The sequence below is a fragment of the Pundamilia nyererei genome, unplaced genomic scaffold (assembly GCF_000239375.1).
Source record: "Pundamilia nyererei isolate P.nyererei 1_Seehausen unplaced genomic scaffold, PunNye1.0 scaffold00032, whole genome shotgun sequence".
Classification (NCBI taxonomy): Eukaryota; Metazoa; Chordata; class Actinopteri; order Cichliformes; family Cichlidae; genus Pundamilia; species Pundamilia nyererei.
The window spans coordinates 834,248-856,273 of record NW_005187433.1 but is presented as its reverse complement, the minus strand read 5'-3'; the positions used below and the strand labels follow the sequence as shown (position 1 = coordinate 856,273).

Below are 22,026 nucleotides of genomic sequence, written 5' to 3'. Positions count from 1 at the left end.
CATGTGTCCTCTAAAGAATCTAAATAAGACAAAAAATATGCTTCCTGTTAAAATACATCAGTGTCAAAGTCTGTCACCAAAAATAAGTAAATAAATTAAAATTTGTGGACTTGAACATGCATTAGAGTGTGTGTGTGTGTGTGTGTGTGTGTGTGTGTGTGTGTGTGTGTGTGTGTGTGTGTGTGTGTGATTGCTTCACGTTTGCTCAGACAAGCAGTGAATGATGAACCTTTTATTTCCTTTATTCCAGTTTGCCTGAATCTTGCTGACCTTTAATGCTGACTGGCCCCTCCAGCCATCTAACAACATGCAAGGATTCTACTCCAAGCTCGACTCCTCCCCTTCTTCGTCCCCCTTGTTGGGACCTGGTCTCAGGGGAGATGGTGCTCCCGTACCTCTCAGCCTGGCTCTGGAGACGGAGAGAGCTCAGGCCCTCCTGCAGACTTTCAGTTCCGCCTCCCTGCTGGCGTCGGCAGGACTCGGGATGTTCTGTGTGGTGGCAGACCACGTCCTACAGCTGTCTGTCATACAGCAACACTTGTGGCTGCGTGCTGTCTTGGACAACGCCACGCACGGATTGGTGGGGCTGTGGTCATGGGCGGTTGTTATTGGACTGAGGAAAAAGAGCGATTTATATGAGGTGTTACTTGCAGGGCTCCTGGCATCAATCATAGACCTGGACCACTTCTATATGGCTGGATCCTTATCACTCAAGGTAAGACTTTCGCCATAGAGGGTTAATCTGAATGCTTAATAAGCTTACAAATGATAGGGTACAAAGTATTCCCTAAGTCCTTCACCTTTCTCTTGGAGAGCTAATTATTTAGTGATTAAGTCTTAAATGCACCCATACATGTGCCATTATAGTAGATTACAGGACACAATGTTCATTATAACCTTCCCACTGAGAGAAAACACTGAAACAACCCATGCAGAAAATTTACATTTCACAGACTTGTTTTTATTTTTAAGCCTCATGAGTTGCTATTTATCAGGGATTGTAGGTGTTTGTGTTTGGCAGCAGCCATGTTTTTCTTGTAAATGTCTTCAGTTTCTTTGTCAGATAATCCACGGGGATGCTAAATCAAACGAGCGAGCCAGGAGAACCAATGCTGGAGTGCAAATGGTTTCTACTCCAAATGGCCACTGAATATTAATAAGTTTGGATCCTTATGAAAAAGATTTTTTGGGGGGTATTCTGTCATCCATTACATCATTGAAATATTGACTATTCTTTTGGTCTTTCAGCCCAACAGTGTAGCAGTGTATCAAAAATTTAAATTGTATCTTTAGACACTTTTACTGGCAGAAACACAGCATTGGTTCTCATTTCTTTAGTTGAATCTACAAAAACATGTTAGTAACTTCTTTCATTGTGTTACTGATAGAGAACACACACACAGACAGTAGATAACAGTTTAATTGACAGGCATAAAACTGTATGTCAGCACCAACAAAGTGATTCTCAAAGAGCAATTAGCTAAACACTTGGTATATCTTAGCATGGTGTGCAGTGTGAAAAAACTGAACAGCTTCTATAAGTCATATAAATCAGTCAGTTGATCCATCTACATATACATATGCATACATACATTTAGAGATGTACCTCATTAGGGCTGCCACAAACGATTATTTTGATAATGACTAGTCACCGATTATTTTTGCGATTAGTCGACTAATCAGATCATGCATGCATCTGCTCTTATATAACTATCATTAGCTTACAGCTTTAAGTGTTTAAGGTCTGTGCTAACTAAAAATAAAGACAAGATGATAGTTTATTAAATTTTAATGACATTTCCAGATTGTTTCAGTGGAGTTTAATAAACTCAGCCGTCTGCTCCTTGCTATCTAAAATATAACAGGACACTGGAGTATATTCTCGAGCGTCTCACACTTCTGATGATCAGCTGTCTGCTTGACGTTTACTCAGCTGTGTAAAATCTATAACTTTAATCTCAGCCAAACCGATTTACTGAGGAACAAATAAAATACAAAAAAAAAAGGCCAAACAATAACATTTTTAAGTTATCTAAGTGACTTATATATCATGTTTGACCTGAGTAGCGAAAGACGGCGGTGGGTTTGAAAACGATTTGCCGGGAGTCCGGTGTTCTCATCGGCTCTAGTGAGCCTTGCCCCCGGCTAGCTATCGAGCTAGTGGGTAACAGACGTCTCCGAAAACGTTGGAGCGCTTTTGAAAATATGTGGTGTCTTGATAAACTGAGCAGATATTTGAGGTTTACACAGCTACATTCTCGCCTGAAAATATGTTAAACGTTTCTTTTGTGACCCAGAAAGAATAATAAGAGTAATATTAAAACTAACTAGCTGCTGCCATTGTTGGAAACTGAGCTGGGCTGCGCTATGAATTCTGGGACACAGCTTCTTCTTCTTCGGGGTTTAACGGCAGCTGGCATCCTTGTACATGCAGTGCTGCCATCTTCTGTTTCAGTCCGTTATTACACTCTTAAATCCTACTACTCATTCCTGCGTCTTTTGTGATCTTACAAAGCTTCAAACGATGCGTCGACTGTTAAATCAGTCGTCGACGATTTTGATAGTCGATGTAATCGTGACTAGTCAACTAATCGTGGCAGCCCTATACCTCATGTGTGTGTGTGTGTGTGTGTGTGCTGGAGCATGACTCATGACAGGATCTCCACAGTACAGAACACTGTTGACATGGATTGACATGTTTCCAAAGGATATATGTGGTGCTAACGCCGTCTCTCACTGCTCTTCCAGGCTGCTGTCTCACTCCCTCAGCGTCCACCGCTGCACTGTTCCTCTCTCATTCCCATCATCTGTCTCAGTCTCCGCTTCCTCATGTGGCTCGGGCGCCTCAAAGACGCTTGGTGCTCCTTGCCATGGATGCTTTTCATTTCCATGGTGACACACCACGTCCGGGATGCAGTGCGCCACGGCCTGTGGGTGTGCCCATTCGGCAACACGGCGCCGATCCCATACTGGTTATACGTCAGCACCACGGCGACGCTCCCTCACCTGTGTTCAGTGCTCATGTACCTGACGGGAACCAGAGATGTGATATTCACTAAACACGGGGTGGCCATCGATGTTTAAGGCATCACCAACTTTGGATCACCTTTGGATAAAAATGTTCTTAGCTATTTAAAATAATTATCAAATACCTTTAAATTCTGAAGAACACGTATATATGGCTATGAAGACATTTTTCAGTTCATTTGACATAAATAATGAAAACTTTTTCTTTTCTTTTCTCACAAAGAATGAGAAAGCTCATTAAATTATAAGGAAAGCAGTAAACGTTTGACTTTTCATTGGTGGAGATGGCTGTAAAATACTAAATTAGCTTTTTGAAATGGGAACATCCCAATATAAGTGCCAATCACTGTTTTTGTTTGTTTTCCTTTTCATGGCATGGATTTGTATCAGAATCCTCTTCAATAACCTGGGGACTAAATGTAAAGATGTGAACCCTCTTTTTACTCATATCTTTTTTACCAGGGCTTGCCCAACTTTTTGCTCACCTACACAACACCTCACAGACTTAAACCCCGATGGAGGTTCATCACTTTTACTGTCACTATCCAGCCTCATTCAAAGGGCGCTGAAGGAAACGTCAACCAAAGGCAAAATCAATTCCAGGCTCTGCGAGACGTCTTTCAGTTTCACTCTTAGTGCACCTCAAAACTGTTTTTCTTTATAGTACGTTAAAAATCTGCCCACATGCGGTTCTTTATTTCCCATGTCTATTATCAGCAGCTAAACAAAATGTCCTCTTTGGCTGTTAATGCTTGTAATATCCAGCATGTCAACATACTGCAACTTTCATTTTCCTGCCTGGAGAAGCCTTAATGTGCATTCAGTCATAACTTTTCCTGTAATGGTCAGTTTTTAGAAATCAGTTTGTAGGGTAAGTTGAGCCAGCCACAGAAATGGATAACATCAAGTCTCCTTATTCCAAAGGTGAAACCTTGCCAACAGTGAGTTATATGTGGCTCAGAGGCTTCTTTACTGTGCATGTCAATCATCACAGGAAGGGAATGAATCCCCTTTTAAGACATGCTGTAGTAAAGATGCTCAGTTAGGTTTTGGCTTCCTGCTGTTATGTATTTCTTTGACGGCTTCAAGCTCGGCCCTCGTCATTTGAGCAAAAACTGTGACGGACGAGTAAAGTCGGTGTCATTCGGTGTCCTGACTGGCATCTTGTTTTTACACTAAACATGAGCAGAAAAGAGGACAGCATGGAGTGAAACTTGAAAAAAAGTTGAGTTTAGATTTAGATCATCAAAATGGAAGAAAGGGGACATGCTGTGTTAATCATCTGTGCGTGGTTCCAGCATTTTTCCTCCCATAATGCTGCCATATTTATATGGCTAACAGTGTGAGGTACAGTCTGTATCAGGGGTGTCCAACTCCAGGTCTCAAGGGCCGGTGTCCTGCAGGTTTTAGATATCACCCTGGGTCAACACACCTGACTCAAATGATTAGTTCATTACCAGGCGTCTGGAGAACTCCAAGACATGTTGAGGAGGTAATTTAGCCATTTAAATCAGCTGTGTTGGATTAAGGACACATCTAAATCCTGCAGGACACTGACACTTGAGGCCTGGAGTTGGACACCCCTGGACTATATGCTGAAATTTAGCTTTTCAGCGGTGAAAACGGGGTTTGCAGGACTGTTTGTTTTCACTCATTATAATCACTTTGCTGCATTATCAGCAGCAAAGATATACCACATATAGAGTTTTTGTCATTACACTGTTTTTAGATGTAGACCAAATAACATAAACACTCATTAACAGTATTATACACTGGTTTAAATGATGCTTAGTAATGTTGTATTATAGTGGGTTTAGAAATGGGTATTTGAATATAAGCAACATGCTTTCAGTATAAGAGAAGGTGGACTTGAATTGTCTGTTTCCAGATGGAAAACAGGGATACATTTTTGTAAAGCTGGTGCTTGGTGATTAAGGTTGTAGTTGTGCCTGTTGTCCACTAGGTGGCTACTGTAGTTTCACTTTTGATGATCTTTATTTATTTATTTATTTATTTCCATTAGTAAGTGGAGGTAAGTCAGGAATATTTAGTTGTGATTGTGAAATAAAATAATGGATGAGGGGGAGAAAGTTTGAAAAGTGCTCATTGTTTGGGGGAAGAAAAACAAACAAACTTGCTGGTACATAATAGTTTGAAGTGCTCTTTATTTGATTTATTACAGGCTTGTCTGTTTTGTTGCTACTTTCTTGGAAGGGTCACAGAACGGCTCGGAAACAACTGTTTGAGTAACAGAAGCGTTGAGTAACACTGGAGTTTTAAATAAAACAAAACCAACATGGAAGACAAAGGCATTGTAAAGCTTTGCTTATGACTACCAGGATGCGGAAAAACAGCTTTAACAGTGGCAAACAGAGCACCGGCCTCCACTTTACACTTATTTAACTTGAAGTTTAGTGCTTATGGAAGGAATTTACACGCTGGCTGTTGTCCCACTTTAACTGCCAGTGTCATTTTCTCTTTTATGTTTACCATATGACTTTAAGTGTTGGAATTTGCACTATTTAAGTTTTGTGCTTTAAAATAATGTTTTGTATTTTTGGACAAATATGTTTTTGTTTAATAGTAAAGTATATAGTAACAAGATAGTTTTAATGTAGTGTTATTTTATCTCAATAAAATGTATCCTGTGTATATTTGCTGTGTTTTTGTATAATGACTTGCATCTTTCTGAAGTTCTCTAAGGGCTCTGAAAGTTTTTCGTCACGGGGTAAGGTCTGGTTATTTGCTCAAAAATAAAGAAATGAGGGGGGTGGGCATACTTTTAGCTGTTCCCCTGTTTTCCACGGGATTGCAGAGGATCCACGTGTTTGATTTGGCACTGATTTAACATCCTGACACAATCCTATTTTTCTGGGCTTTCGTCCAGCAGTAGGAGTACACTAGCTCAGGCCTCCTCCGAGATCTTTTTGTGTGAAAGGCAAATGTGCAAACTGCCAGTCTTAACCTTTCACCACCAGGAGGCAGCATTTTACCAGAAAAGTTTTAGTGAAGTGTCAAAAAAAACCCAGATAAATGCAGCCTTTGGTCTAATAAGACTTTGGTTCAGTGGCTAGTACTGTCACCTTAGAGCAAGGAGATTCTGGGTTCAAACCTCACAAAGGAAGTTCTCTGTGAAGGATTGTTGACTTTTTCAGGCCCTGCTCCAGCATAAGTTACTGTAGTGACAAACCCTGATAAGAAACGAACCACCTTCATAGTCCTAAAAAGCCAAGGTTAACCCTGACATTACCGGAGACAAAATCCTGCTTCACAGTGCATGCCTGGTGGGATAAATGTTCTAAGATCCCTCGTTAAGCACAGTTGAGTGCACAGCTATGAAACACTAAGCATATACAGTAATTGTCTGGTCTGAGATACATTAACCAAAAGGCTTACTTGGCAAAGCTCACTGTTGGTAACATAAGCCAGTTACCTCCATTTATAAACTAACGATGGCAAACACGAGCAATAACAGCTTTTATCTTTCTAAGTGGTATTGTCTTAAACTGACCTATAGGGTCAATACAAAGCCCTTGTGCCAATGTGCTAATACAATACTGTGTGTATTCCACTCGCAGTACGTTTATACTTGCTCCAACTGATTTACACTGCTCAAACAGAAGCGCAGATTGGAAAATGAATCTGTGCATTTTTTTCCTTTTATCACCAAGATTATAGCTCTTTATTTGGCTGAGTGTCACGCCCGACTGCACCAAGTACACTGTGAGATTTAAATATCAAAGGTTTCTGAGCTATAATGTACGGCTGTTATGATAGGCATAAACAGAAGCACTGAGAGCCACAATGAAGACTTGTCTTATTTGCACCACAAACGTTGCCTTACATGGTGTAGAGATATTCATCACCCTTCTTTGACTTTATTAGTAGCACTACCTGGTGCCACCAACTTTGTCTGTCTACGACAAAGTATCTTTGCGCTAAACCCCCCTGCACCACAAATAAGACTGTTGTCAAAGTGTGATGAGAATATCGGGGTTATTTCCTTCTAATTATTCATCTTAAAATTCCTTGTCACGAAGACAAGAAAAGGTAGCTTAAGCATTTAGACGTCAAAAACTGCCTCAAAGAGAAAAGGCCTTAAGGGGAAATTCTTTCAGCTTTTACACAACGCAAAGGACCAAACAATAACAGACATCTTTTTTTTTGAGTAACTCTAGACACAATTGGATTTTTTTCCCATCAAACAACCAAAGAATAAACTGTGATACACAAGGAAGTAGATAATCTTTATAAAACAAATGCGCAGCTGTACTGAAAAGATAATGGAAACTACGGACAAAAGGTTAGTGAACCATAACATTGAATTTTCATGGGAAACAAAAGAGAAAAAAAAGGAATAGAAGTGTGATAAAATAGTTTTTTTTTTATTTCACAGACACCAGGACAGGAAGGAAGAAAAAAAAAAACAGCTTATGGTGATATTTGTTGAACACGAGGAAACAAAAATGACTATGTACATCTGAGAATGGATGCCTGAGTTTCATCGGAGTTGCGAGAACTAAAAGTCAACAGGCTCCTCTAACTGTCACATATCGCAGAGGAACAGACTGTAAATGAAGTTTGTCCACACAGAAAAAAACAAAAAAAATAACAAAAACACCAAGAAAGACACAGAAAGAACTCCATAGGCATACACTTACAGAAAACATGTCACATTGAACCCTTAAAAACAAAATAGACAGGGTGAACAACAGTCACTGATATAACAATAATAATGATAATAATAGTAATAGTAAAAACACATCTTATTTATAGGCGCCTTTTAAAATATATGGCACTGTGCCCGGAAACTTGAATCTGATGGATGGTTTATACAATTTATCAAAGTTTACTTTGAATATTTATCATAAAAATATCTTTAAAACAGGTATTTCACTTTTACATTACTGTGTAAATTGGAAAAATATTAACTTTATTACCTGTAAATCCAGTAATTATGGCAAAGTGGCTTCTATGTTATATTTACCATCTTTTTTAAATTCCTAATTTAGCCTTATAAAACTGAATATTTAGTATAAAAGTCACACAGAGAGCAGGTAGTGGGTTCACTCTTGATTAAAGTTTTTTTTGACTGGACCTTGGAAGGACAAGACAAGCATAAGAAAAAGAATTTACTATACAAAGATTCAGCTACAAAGATTGTTTTAAATGACAAAAAGATGACATTCATTGCACCAATAGTAATATTTAAAACAAAAACAAAAAACAGAAGAAATTAAAATCAAATTTGTGTGCACATTCTAGTACAAAAGCTCCGAATGCATCCTTTTATATCTCACATCCATCAGAGCCCCGAGTTTACTGGAACACAATTTAAAAAGGAAGTAAAGGGCGGGTTCTCAAATTGACTCTGTGAATAATTTTATAAATATTTCACTGTCTTTGTGAATGTTGCCACAAGAATGGAGGAAGGAGAGTGTCAGTGAAAAGAAAACATCCATTTGTGGTTCTATTTAAAAAAAAAAGAAAAGGAATTAAACATTGGATAAGGACTAACTCAGTAAACACGTTGTCCATACAGTAATCGTACAGTAACACAGCTTCATATAACTGGGGGGAAACACACACATACACAATGCTGGGAAGACTCACAAGAAATGGCTTAGCTCAGGCTATTAATACTATTGAAGTCTCCCTTCATTGACACTGTATTCACTTCCAATTCGTCCAATGAGTTTTAGTATTGACCTAGAGTGATTGACAGGGAGCATGTAATGCATTTACCTATGTAATATTGGTGTAGAATGACAGATTTATTAAAAAGAAATGTCCTTAACACAAGACTGAGCTAAACCATGTCTGTCAATCTACCCCAAAGATTATGTTTTTTCCTTACATATAAACACCACATATAACATAGGTATGCATTTTTTAAAGTTTGATATACAATAATATACAAAAAAGCTTCAACTGGATCCATGCATAATATGTGGAGCTAGCTTGAGAGACAATACAGTTGCCAAACTGGGAAAAACAAAAAAAAGTTGGACTTGGATGCACCTTGTGTTTCTGAAATGACAGCCAGCAAAAGAAACTACACAGCCTTAGATGAGCAGAATGTAACAACCAAACCAGCAGAAAGAAAGAAAGAAAAATTGCTTCTCAAGCAGAAGAGCCTCTCGGTTCCATCTGTGGTGCAAAGCTAGCAGGACACAAGGTTTATAGGCACAGGTGTGAAAAGCAGGACTAAAGCAGACAAGCTGTATCGGAGGTATTTTTAAGTGTTGGCCACCCAGAAATCGAGTGTTTTCCGTGAGGCGATGGGTTTTGAGACAGATGTACAGTGAGCGAGGGTTACTCTTGTCAGTTTATTGCGTGCGTGCTCATCTCCACCACCGCCCAGCATGCACTGATCTACCTCATAAACTCAAAGGTTAATTGAACAGCTGATGCAGGTGGTTCTTAGATTTGTACAATCTCTGCAGTTGATGGCAACTATTCGATCTGTGCCAATGCCCCGCTGTTTATTTCCTCTCCCCAAATGTCCCCTAAAAAACAAACAAAAACCCCAAGAAAAATCAGCATCCTAAAACCATCGTTTACATTCATTTTAGTAACTGCAGTGAAAGCCTAGTGCTGCGTACCCCTTTCGATGTTAGTTACTATGGTGAACAAGACCGTAGTAACCACCCAGAATGCACCTCTCTCGTGTATGGACAGATATGAGGCGTGCGAGTACACACATTGTTCCTAATGATATCAAATGCAGCACTTTCTGCATCACTTTCCATGTTTCGTGTTAAAATAAAGCAAGCTACTTTGTAGCACTTTTTGCTTTTGTCCCCTCAAAGGCCCTTTGAGGGCCCCTTTTGATCTAAACCTTTGCCCTCATTTCATTAGTAACATCACCCTAATCTTGTAATTTATTAAAAAAATAAAAATAAAATAAAAAACATGATAAGGAAACTTTTTTTAACGGCCTCATTATGTCATATTTTGTCTTTAAAAGGCTGACTACACCAGTCAGTTTATGACAACAATTTTCATCTATTCCAATTAAATTTTAAGTTCCAGCTCTTCAGATTTACTACTTTCCTCTTTTTCTCATGATTTCATGGTTTGACTTAATAATGAATCTGAACAAAACATACTCCCATTTTTTTTTAACACAATGACCCTGGGGTTATTATTATTGGCATTATTGGCATTGACAAAACAGCTGAATATGTATGCTCTAATATTCTCTAGATGACTAAGAATCCATGTATTTTCATAATGCTGGTGATCTGTGAAAGGCCAGTATCTTTCCCTCTTTCTTTTATGCGAGTCTTTCATTCGCACACATTTAGAAACAGTGAATGGATGGACAGAAAGAACTACAATAAAAGAAAAAAAACCTTTACTTAATATGCCAGACAACATAACAGGGATATCATGCAACATAAAATCACTTGTCATAAATGAAACAAAGTCTATTAAACCCCGGACCTCATTCTCTATGTCCATATTCTCCCTCATGCCAGCAGCAGGTGACAGGTTGCTCCCTGCCTCCCACCTGAGCCCATAATGCCCGTCATTGCTTCTTTGGCATCAGACACGCACAGAAATTAGCAGAAGTGTTGCTTCCTTCACAGCATTGAGTCGGTCAATCAGTCGAGGTGAGAATGAACACACGCTATATGTGTTACCTCTCACAGTGACTGAGAGTGTGAGGAGTTCTGGGTGACGAGTTGTTCCAGAAACAATGTTCCCCTTTGCTCCTGTTTGGCAGCTGCACTTGTTTTTCCTTATTTGTTGCTTAAAAGTTAAAAAAAAATGTTTGGGGAGACTTGACAGAGCACTGGTTATGAGTGAACTCATATGTCCCTGTGCAGTGTTGCTCCTACAGTTGTGTGTAGTAGTGAGCATTGCTGAAGTGAAGAGGACTGTCCCTATACCCATGGACGGCAGGTAGGAGTCTCATGTTGCATTATGGGTAGTGCACTTGTAGTCACTGAATATGTCCAAGGAAATCTTTCAAAAAAACTGTCCATCAGTCAGCCGATATAAACTGGTAATGACCTTACTTTGTCAAGCTCTTTACATGAGTTAGTTCCTGCTGCCTTGGATTCTGGATGGACTCTTGAATGACGCTCTGTGGTTAATGTAGCCAAATATGGATGGTCAGCATGTTAACAGCAGGGAATGGTACAGGCTGACTCACTGGTGAAACCCCAGAAGGGGCTGATGGGTTGAAGATGTTTCAAATTAACCTGAGATGAGAGGAGAAAAAGCTGATGAAAAATGAAGATGGGAAGGGAGCACGTGAAGGAGAGCAGAGTAGAGGGAAGCAGGAGGGAAAAAGGTTTTACAAAAGCACAGATTTAAATAGATGACAGATATACAGCCATACTTAGAGGGTTATAATCTCTGTGTGTGTGTGTGTGTGTGTGTGTGTGTGTGTGTGTGTGTGTGTTAGCCTTATAATCACAAGTTGGCTAGCTATCTGAAGGGTTGTCTGAATGTTGTTTATAGCATTCTTTTGAACCATTTTGGTTCTTCTTTAGGCAGTGGCTCACTAGCTTAGTGCTCTTTTGAGGGCATTTTGCTGTACTTATACAAATTTGAAAGAAGTGACATTTAATTAGGGGTTTAATTATCTCCTTGCCACAGAATCTGTTCACCATTGAAATGTCTGAAACTGTCAAAACTCCCAAATGTGCTCATCTAAACACAAAAACAGACAGGTATATTCACATATGCAGCATAGTTTACGTAAGGGGGGAATAAAAATGGCAAAAAGCCTCTAAAAAATAGTAACAGTTTCTTACATTAGATTGGGATGGACTTCATCTTGACCATAGAGGTGAGCTCTTGTTTGGTGGCATGATCACGTCGCCTCTGTCTCATCCTGGATATACAAAATGAAACATCAACACTGACTGACAAAAACTTTAAGAATGCCAGGCTATCCAAAAAAAAAAAAAAACAAAGAAAAAAATGTTACTCAAACTAAAACAGAGACACAGACCACACAGTCATGGACTGTGGATGTGGGATATGCCTGTGTGTGTATTTTTCTTACCACACAACAAAGATGAGGGAAAAGATGGTGGTGAGGATGACCACAGAGAACAAAACCAGGAGAATCACCAGACCTAAATTACCTTCATCCCCGTGTTTAGAACCTGGGTGGGAAGAGAAGAGGAGCAGAGGAGAAGGGAGGTTCAGCAAAACAAGCAGGGTGGGAGGTACAGAGAAGGACAGATGACAGAATTCACACAGGACATTGCAGAGACGAACGCACACATGATGGAATAAGCAGATGTAAAAGTGCAGTGAAATAAATACAATAAAAGTCCAAATTGGCATAACATGGGGAGAAAAAAAAGAAGTTTACACATCTATGTGAGACAAAAATGGAAAGAAAAAAAGCTGTGTGTGTTCCTGGATTTAATTACTCCCTGGTGAGAAGCTAATTTGAAATCTGCCATTATGGCTTTTCACCCAAACATGCATTTATTATACTGAGAGGAGTAAACAACTCGCTTTCACATACACAAATGAGAGAAAACATCAACCCGAACTGTAAAAGTACCAACACATCCAAAAACGAAAAAGCAAAAGTGCATATTACTGACAGCATTAAAAGGTGATTTATGAGCACATCTGCAAACGACAGTGCTTTCTCTCACACGCTGACACAAATAGAAGAAGACATCTGCTCCACAGGACACCAGTTTAAATAATCCAACAGTACCAGTCACAGGCTTTTAGCCTGTCCTCCACTGCCAAACCTGTAGTTGTCTCCTTGTATATACTGCGTGTGGGTGGGTGTATACTTGTTGTGCGTATCCTGGATGTGTATATTTTAGACGGCATGCTTGCAGCTGCAGGCTGCTTTTAACTCTGTTTTTTTCCCATGTATACCTGAGCTTGCCATGTACTTTGCTTTCATCCAGTGTGCACACAGCATCGTAGAAAACATGACAACCCACAGGTGCCAATTACTGCAATTATATGTAATTTGGTGATGAAGCCAGGCACAAGCTACTTGCACTGTTCTATCAAGTAACAAGTAATAACCATAATAAATGCCTTCCTAGAGATTGCTGCTGCATCAATGCCCGATGAGCCTTCTCAATGCCACCAAAACACAAGGTAAAAACATCTCGTCTTGCGCTTATTAGGCTATGATTCGCATAGTTCAGTGGTTTTCAATCATTTTCATCTAATATATGCTCAAAAAAGGGCCAATAGATACACTGAAGGACACCTACATCATTAAAAAAAAACATATTTCTCTTTTTTCCCCTCTATCTCAGTAACTGTTCATCTGATCCACTTCAAACTTGTTGGGCATGTTACTGGAAACTGGAGTAAGTGCAGTATCAAGTGCACTTAAAAATCACTTGGACAAGAGGTGCTCATATTTTGGCTAAAAATTGTTCTCTGATAGTAGTATTTCCTCCACAGTGACTGCTGTCTACCCCATGCTATGTGTGAGGGGGAGGAGGAGGACCACACATACACACAAGGGAAATGTATAATTGGCTGTCTTTGTGATGACATCGCAGACATTAACGCATCCCCAAGCCTCTTACCCTTAAGTTTGACAACCACAACTAAGTGCCAGACTACTCTCCGAACCTAACCCGGAGTCTGGGACTCTCGAGTTAAAAATGTCTTATGTTTTGTAAAACTTTTACATCCACACTAATTCAAGGGGCTATTGGGTCAAAGAACCAGAAAGACCTTTCTAAGTGCTATAGGAAAGCAAAATGCATATATAAACATAATTTTCATTCTACTGCTATGTGTTTAATTCCTCTAATAACTGTAAATAATGCCTCAGCTTCTCAGCTGTTGAAGATAACTGAGTAAAATCTAGACAGAGGGAGAGCGGAAAAAAACAATCTGCTAAAAACATGCTAATAAATGAAAATCATTTATGGTTAAAATTACTTAGTAATGAAACGGTAATAGCAACTGTTACAGAGCAGGTCTAATATTAGTAGTGCTAAAAGGGGTTGTGGTAATTGTGGTAGCAACCTAGGTGGTGTAGTACTAATCTAGTGACATTAGCTGCACTCTAGTTGACCCCCAACATAGCTGATTGTAATAACAGTTTTCATTTGGTGTCTTACCCCGTGACTTTGGAGTGGAGGCTTCAGGCTTTGATTTGGTTGGGAGAGTAAAGATGTCCTCTGGCTCCACATCAGGCTCAGGGGTGGTATAGTCTGTAAGGCAAACACAGGCCCAGAGTAAGTTTTTTACTTTAGTCAGTAGACAGGAATAGTACAAAGCCTTTAATAAAAGTTCTAATACTACTCTTAACTGAATGTGATTCAACTTTAAGTGTATTTAAAGATAATTATTTGTGTTACCTTTTAATCAAATCTATATAATGCCTTAATTTATTGATCGCTTTTTGCATCGTAAATTTACTCTCAAAATAAAATGACTGATACGGACTACTTTAATTTTTCCTCCTACCTTCCCAGGGCCTGCCGAGTAGCAGAGGAGACCATTCACTCCACTGGCTCTCCGCGTTAATTTCATCACGGGTTCGGACCTGAACCTGGTGAAGGTGGCCTGCCAGAGCGTCCCATATTACAATTGAATTATCCAAAGAGTAAATCTGGTTAAAAAGAGAGAGAAACATGTCAGGGAAGGAGCACACACACACACACACACCCACAAACAAGATGGTAGCAGTCAACTTGGAAAGTTAAAACAAAGAAACCGCAATGCAGAAGTTCATGACCAACACTTCCCCCCTTGTGTTTAGCTGTAGTGTGTTTAAAGTGACCTACCAAAACAAAAACAGTGAAACAGTTGTGCGGCTTTTAATGTTTTATCTCAGTTTATAAAAGCAGAAAGTTGTGCTTTATCAGTTGGAAATCAAAAAATGATTTTCAACTGCTGGTAAAATATTTGAAACATTTTTTATATTTTCTCCAATGTGCATGTTCAAGTTTATTCCTAACTACAACCCCATCGACATTGAAGTGAAATCAACGGTCTTGCTTACGAACCTCTGACCAGAACATAGAGCCCTGTGGCCTATATCTGATATGAAATATCAAAGGAAAAGCATCATGCTGGGGCCAGGAAGAGGGAAATCTCCATGAGATCAGTAGCTTCTTTGGATACCCTTCAAGTTCCTTCACCAACACTGACTCTGGAGGGTCTGGTTTTACTGGAAAACACAGGATTAAATCAAATTTGATTAAGTATTATATTTTGTTATTTTCACTGGGCAAAAAACATACAAAATCTCTCATGCTGTTTTACTTTGATGTTACTATTGGTGATCAAAAACTCTAAAATAATGACGTTAATGAAATAAAGTATGTTGAAACAAAATCATGACCTGGTACAACTGGTACAATGAATCCAATTTAACTTCAATGATTTCATTAACTATTGTCATTGTTTTAAATATTGCCCTCACCTGTGTGATAAACAAAAATGCAGAGAATGGGAAAAATGGTGAACAACATCTAATGGCCATTCACAGATCTCAAACAGCTATGAACGCCTCTATTCGAGAGCAGTGAAAATGTAGACAGTGATTGTTAGGTAGTTTTTATTGTTTTATTTGCTTATGCTTCAAAAGTTATGTTATACATATTTCACCAGACACAGTTTTCTGTAGAAATAGGTAGCTGACCCTGTGACACTGGCATTTACCGCAAGAGACCAGTACAGAAATACATATCCGCAGAAGTTGACTTGCATTATATTATTCTTAGAAATTGACTTGCAACACACATACTTTGTGACACACACACACAGCTTACACACAGCTTACACACAGACAGCATCAGGACCTGCGTAACAGGAAATGTGATTATATTTGCATATTGACGATGTAACCTATAAAAATAAACGAATACTGCAGTTCGGGGTGATTCGCTCTGAGCTTTTCACCCGTGCAGCACGTTAACCTACACAAGTGTCTCAGTGTTGTTTATTCACCTGACTGTTTGTTAACTGTAAATCTTTGACAGTGATGCAGCAAAACAGGATGAATTAGGTCATAATATGAGAATCACAAGGGCATGGTCATAACAGCAGTAACAAAGACAGGCGTGTGTCATTAGATATCATGATGCATTGTCTTCTGTACACACCAGTTTGCTTTAACTTTACCTGTGCATGTGTGAAATTCCACTTTGTGTTCCCAGAATTTGTTTTGTGTGTTTATTCATAATGCAGGTAATATTTTGGAAATGGGAAAAAACATCCTTAAAATGTAATGTATATATGAGGTCTATATTACACAAGTGTGTTTAGCGTGATCTTACATAGCTCGTGTAATTTAACACTGGCGGTTGTATTCTTAGACCCAAGTGCATTCGTCTCTGTGATTCTAAGGGTATGGATGGGCTGCCAGAAAGCAGGGTGAACTACATCGCAGTGCTTCTGGGTGACGTCCACGATGCATGGGCTCCACTCTTTACCATTGCTTAAAAACACACAAAAAATGCTATTTAGAGTTAATGACAACTGAAATATGTGCTAAAAACAGCAAAGATAGTACAACCAATTCACCACAGCTCAATACTGAAGCCTCTAAATAAATGTCAGGCTGATATAAATGTAGTGTGTACATGTCAGCTCTGAGAGTCTGTTCCGCCAAGGCTTATGGTGTTTACAGTGACCAGATAAAGCTGTGTAGTGTGTGGTCTGTAAATTCCAGATGAATTATTAAGAATCAGTCTCTTCTAGTGTTTCCCAATAAGAATTTTTTCAAAGTGTGCCAAACATTTACCAGTGAGACAAAAGATAAAATGAACAGAAATGACAATGGCACAAGTGAAATTATTTACCTCAACAGCAAAAAGGTAACAGATCTAATAGCCCTTTTGTGGTTCAGTGCTTCAGTATGCTTACATCTCAGAGTAGAAAAGTCATATTGTAACTGTATTTGTTTACACTTATTATTTATTTGTTGAATTGTCCACCAGCTGAATGTCTAATCTTTACTCAGCAGTCCTTAAGAGTCAGTCTTGTTCCTGCTAGTGTCTACTGCAGTCCATGAAAACACTTTAAATGTGTATTGTTTCCTGTTTGAGAACACTACAGTTTGCAAAGGTATGCGTGCCCAGCTTAAGAGCCATATGACAAGTTGGAGGAAGAACAGCAGACTCAAAGAAGGATAATTTGATATATACTATATATTAGCATACTACTCAAACTATACACACTGCATTCAAAATTCAACTCTGTGCAGTAACTAGCTCTTACCTGAAGGAGGCATTATACTCTGCTGGCAGAAAGGTCTTTACAGTTTCTACCCAGGAGCAGCGAACATGTGTGTGATTGGGCACTTGACAGGAAATGGTCAGCCGCCCAGGGGGATCTGGGGAACAGTAGTAAGGCATAGATCATTTTCAGGATAGAAAGGGAGTGATGTTTTTCAGAGCTCTGTTATAAGTTGTTATATATTTTAAAGTTTATATGGCTTGTCTTCAAGTCTAAAATTAACAGCTCGGTGTCTGTGCCCTAGTTTCCTGCACATTAACCAAAATATTGAATGACCAGTACCATGGAAAAATTCCCTGAACTTCAAAAGGAAGCCTACTTAGGGAGATGCTTCCTGTGCAAGACAGTTATAGGAAGTGGGAGGCAATTTTGTCTAATTGATAAACGATAAGACCAGTTTCCTCTGAGGACCAGCATTGGTGCTCTGATTATCACTGTTTCAGTAAGTTGTCCTGTTAAATTCCTTCATTAAAAATGCAGATCCAGAGGGAAATAAAAACATGTTGAGATAAATTTGTAAAAGAAATGAGAATTTCTCAGGGGCACAAACATAAACTTCCTCTAAGATCTGTAGGGGATTGGGAGACTTACTGTATACATGAGGCCTGTAACACAGGGATGCAAACAGGTTTCTGCTTAGAAAACTGAATTTTTGAAGGCTGCAGTCCCATGCCAAAAGACTAGATACAGAACAGACCTTTTTAATGGTGCTAACCCATAAATTAAGAGCAAGCTTAACAAGTCACAGGAACACTTACGGCCCAGCCTGAGTTTTATAGAACGGAGGAGCCGCCCACTGTTGTCATAGCAGCTGTAGGTGCCCTGCGCTGAATGGTTGACACGCAGCAGGACTAAGCTTCCATTTGGTGTCACTTGATGCCATGGTAACACTGCGCTGTGGCTGAGATGCCACGACACAGGTAACCTAGTCAGGGACATGTTAGACTTTGGTTATTATGCTTTAGGGGACTTTATCTCAACTCCAATCCTAGATTAGAACAATAACAATAAGCACCTAATATCAAAAACATACATGTTACAACATTCATTTATAAAGAAACTACAACTAACACAACATCAGTACAGGTTATATTACATTCATTTTTATTGTGCCAGCCCCCCTTTTGTTTAAAATAAAGAAGTACATCTTATTACTTTTTTTGAGCAACACACTACTTTCTTCTGCTATGTAAGTCAAACAATAACAAAATGCACAGTTTGTTGATGCCATTAAGAAGCCGTCCTTATTCATGTCAAGTCATGTACATTATTTAGCTGCATTATGACAAGAAAGGTGCAAGTAAAGTTAACCAAATTAATGATAACTGTTAACTTGCAGCTATTGAAGCCAATAGTAACTGTATGGGCAGAAAACTACTGTTAAACACGCCAGTGCTTCACTCAAGCATGACAAAAACAGGATGAAGGCACATACAATACACTACAGGACAATGAACAATTTTAGGAGTAGAGTAAAGGCATGAATATACCTGAGACTGACCATTTGAGCAATTAGGTATACGCCATAAAAAGATAAGGTTTCTATAGTCCTGTGGACGACACAGTATATGTTCGTATAATCAACTAATTCTTCAGAATCTTTTCTGATGGAATTTGCTGGCATTTTGCTTCAATTATGTGTAGTATCTTATTTTTGTCTCATCTCTGTAAAGCTTACGGGTTTTTCTTTTAAGTAAGATATCTGCTGTTAAGTTTCTTTGTTGTAATTAAGGCCTCGGTTAAGCAGGCCTAAAGACCACTTGGCAACCTCCAGTCACTAGTGAAAAATATATTCCTATTGGCTGGCAAGTGGTTGTTGGCTAAAATTGGTTGAGGAAGGAGCACTAAAAACCTCCTTGTGATTGCTTTGGTTGCTAGAGGATTGCCGCATTCACCCATGGTTCACCCAAGACCCTGGCCTATCTGCACCAAACCACCAAATTGTAGTAAAACTTGAAAAATTGTGCTTTACAGCTGAAACCAGCACATTTAAAAAGGTGCAACATTATATTTTCCTGATTTGCACTGCATCTTAGCAAGTAAGTGGCAAGTCTTTGTGTGTCAATTCGATGTCTACCCTACATACTACAGGAAATAGCAGCAAACTGAAGTGACCAAAGTAATCAGAGGAGGTTTTGGGGGCATTAACATGTACTTCTTTGCAATGAATTTAACCTGGCAAAAGCAAGCAATTTCCTGCAACCGCTCTGGGAATACACGCACAATTCCCCAGCGACCAGTGGTTACCAGTGACTGACTGGCCTTAAGCCAATATGACTGAGGCTTAGCGATTGAATTCACAGCACACTCCAGCAACCACTCTCGAAACAGCTTCCCTAATGACCCTAATGGTAGTTAACAGATGGCCGCAAACTGGTTTCTAGGCCGATGACACTGGGGACTATGGCAAACTTCTTTTGACACCAACATTAAAAATGAACCTTCTGAGTAAGAAAATAACTAAGAAAAACAATGAGTCTAACAGTTTTTCAGTATATCAATTAATATCATCAAAACCTTTATGACAAATTTTCTCTGCGTGCAAATGCATGGAGATGCTATACTGAACAACTCTTTCCAACACCACAACAAGTGTGCTAGTGTGTTGCTCTTTTTTCTTCCTTACCTGATTTCCGAATTATTGCATGCCAGTGTCACATTCGACTCCAAGCGCCCATACTGCTCGCCTGACACTGCAAACACAGACATCGCATAAAATATTAAAGCACTGTGTTGTCTGGCTTGCAGTATCTGCACATTGCACAATCTAACATACCATGTGTCAGCATTGTCTGTATTAATGTGATTCAAGCGGCACCATTTACAGTATATTCTGCCGTGTCACAATAACATGACCATACAAGGCAAGGGATCCTGCAGACACCAGGCTGAGGAGACTTTGGCTCACAGTATAAAGCTGCTCCATCATTAAAGTAATATTACTGTGTATCAGCAAATCCAATCTGGGAGCCATTTAATAATGGACAGAGGATCAGTGAAACGTTTCACCAAAATACCAGGAACATCCTGTCGTACTGGCTTCTACAAAAGGAGACAGTACGGCAGGTCGTGTGAGAGTTTTAAACTTGGAAGTGCTGTAATATGAAAAGTGTTCACTTTCTACAATATGGAACCTTCAATTTTCTTGTTGATAACGCTCACTCATTGATTACAGAAGACTCAAAATCACCTTGGTTTCCCAGTCTTAACTTCACAAAGACACAGTAACATATTTCACGGTGACTTGTATTTATTTCTATTTCAAATTACTGCTGTATTGAATAATGGAGATAACTTTAGTTTTATCTGCTGAGATTTTTTAGGTTTTATCTCTGATATCCTCCTCTTCACCAGCTTTGCTGCAGCTATGCTTTAATCCATAGACAACTATGGCAACCTAACAGTTTAGGGCTTTTTGGTATATTATTTATTAAACAATGTAAGATTAGATACAGATGTAACCTTGTAGTTTTAAAGATCATTCTCCAATTTAAATCCAGCAACAATGGATACTAATGACTCTGGATATGAAATTTTGATATCAGTAATATTCTTTGTAATCTGCAAAACTACAACATGCTGTCACACAAAATTGCAGGGTGGTGCAGATTTGAAGGAATACTAAGACTAGTGTATACCTGAGCAAATATTTGAGGTGGCTGTAGTGATTTGCAAACTTGATACACTATCTCCAGTATGAGTATCTGTGTGTATGTTTAGCTTGGCTACAAAAAGTGAATGCCAGCATTTATAGTAGATTCAGTGTGAAGGAAAAGAAGAAAAAAACAAAAACACTGACTGCCAGTCTGCCACGAACACACCTTCATTAATGTTAACCTCAATCACTCAGGCATGCATACTCCCTGCCGACCTCTCCTCCCTTGGTAGCAAACAATCTACCCCAGGTTTGTGATTCTGCATTTTCCATTAATTCAGCTTTTTTGTATCTTATTATCTTGTAACAAACTTAATAAAGTGGCTTCATTAAGCTGAAACCTCCTTTTATGTTCAGAAATCACATGGAGAAGAAGAGGCATCTACTATATGTTGTTACATATATTATTTTTCCCCCTCCCATAACAACTGCGTATGCCCTTTGGGGACCAACTAAGTAAATCCTAAATTCAATTTGACACATACTCAAGATGACGACTTTACTGACAGCAGTTTCAATATTTGGTTTTCACTGGCACTCCTGCTGTTAGTAGCTGTGCAAAATGAGACCGCTGGGAAAAGAGGAACAATGATCCACAGTGACTTTGTGGTTGCATTTATATTTTTGAGCGTAGGAGATAAATGCTCAAAGAGGAGAGTACAAAGCTGAGTGACATTAGAAACAGAGCTGTGATAGAAAGATACATCTAAAACTTTCAAAATGAGAAAAATGCTCTCCAGTTTCAATAATGGAAATAAAAATAAGCCTGCATCTTGTTATTTACGGTTTGAATTAATTTGATCAGTTTAATTGCTCTTCAATCAACAACTTAATGAGTAAGATCTGGAAACATTAAAAGAAAAAAAGCTTGTAAGGGTTCAGGCAAAACTCAAACAAAAATAATCCAAAAAACAAAACTACAGATTTCTGAAAAATAAATAAATACTTTACTTTTACGATTGCTAGATCAAGGTCTTAGAGACTTGAAGGCACAGAATCCAAGGTGTTTGAAGTACAGACTGACAGGGGGTGGCTGTAGCTCAGGTGGCAGAGCAGGTCAGCCACTAATCAGAAGGTCGGTGGTTCGATCCCAGGCTGCCTCCTGGCTGCATGCCAAATATCCTTGGGCA

General features: G+C 39.0%; 2 protein-coding genes across 4 annotated transcripts in view; one reads left to right on the top strand and one right to left on the bottom strand.

The window, feature by feature from the left end:
• Positions 1-4,422, top strand: part of tmem267 (transmembrane protein 267) — a 6,275-nt gene extending 1,853 nt beyond the window's left edge. The window contains exons 2-3 of the mRNA XM_005729209.1: positions 251-715; positions 2,749-4,422. Coding sequence (XP_005729266.1) covers positions 308-715; positions 2,749-3,084 — 744 coding nt within the window. The 5' untranslated portion in view covers positions 251-307 and the 3' untranslated portion in view covers positions 3,085-4,422. The remainder of the gene's footprint in view (positions 1-250; positions 716-2,748) is intronic.
• A 2,987-nt stretch (positions 4,423-7,409) lies between these two features.
• il11ra (interleukin 11 receptor subunit alpha) overlaps positions 7,410-22,026 on the bottom strand; it is a 53,447-nt gene continuing 38,830 nt past the window's right edge. For 2 of the 3 annotated variants that reach the window (XM_005729208.1, XM_005729205.1), the window contains exons 3-12: positions 19,868-19,934; positions 18,000-18,166; positions 17,224-17,338; positions 16,281-16,441; positions 15,006-15,169; positions 14,464-14,608; positions 14,115-14,207; positions 12,053-12,155; positions 11,799-11,878; positions 7,410-11,240 (exon numbers count right to left, since the gene is read on the bottom strand). In XM_005729208.1, the coding sequence (XP_005729265.1) occupies positions 11,800-11,878; positions 12,053-12,155; positions 14,115-14,207; positions 14,464-14,608; positions 15,006-15,169; positions 16,281-16,441; positions 17,224-17,338; positions 18,000-18,166; positions 19,868-19,934 (1,094 nt within the window). In that variant the 3' untranslated portion in view covers positions 7,410-11,240; position 11,799. Of the gene's footprint in view, positions 11,262-11,798; positions 11,879-12,052; positions 12,156-14,114; positions 14,208-14,463; positions 14,609-15,005; positions 15,170-16,280; positions 16,442-17,223; positions 17,339-17,999; positions 18,167-19,867; positions 19,935-22,026 lie in introns of all 3 variants that reach the window. The other variant, XM_005729206.1, reaches the window with a different exon arrangement.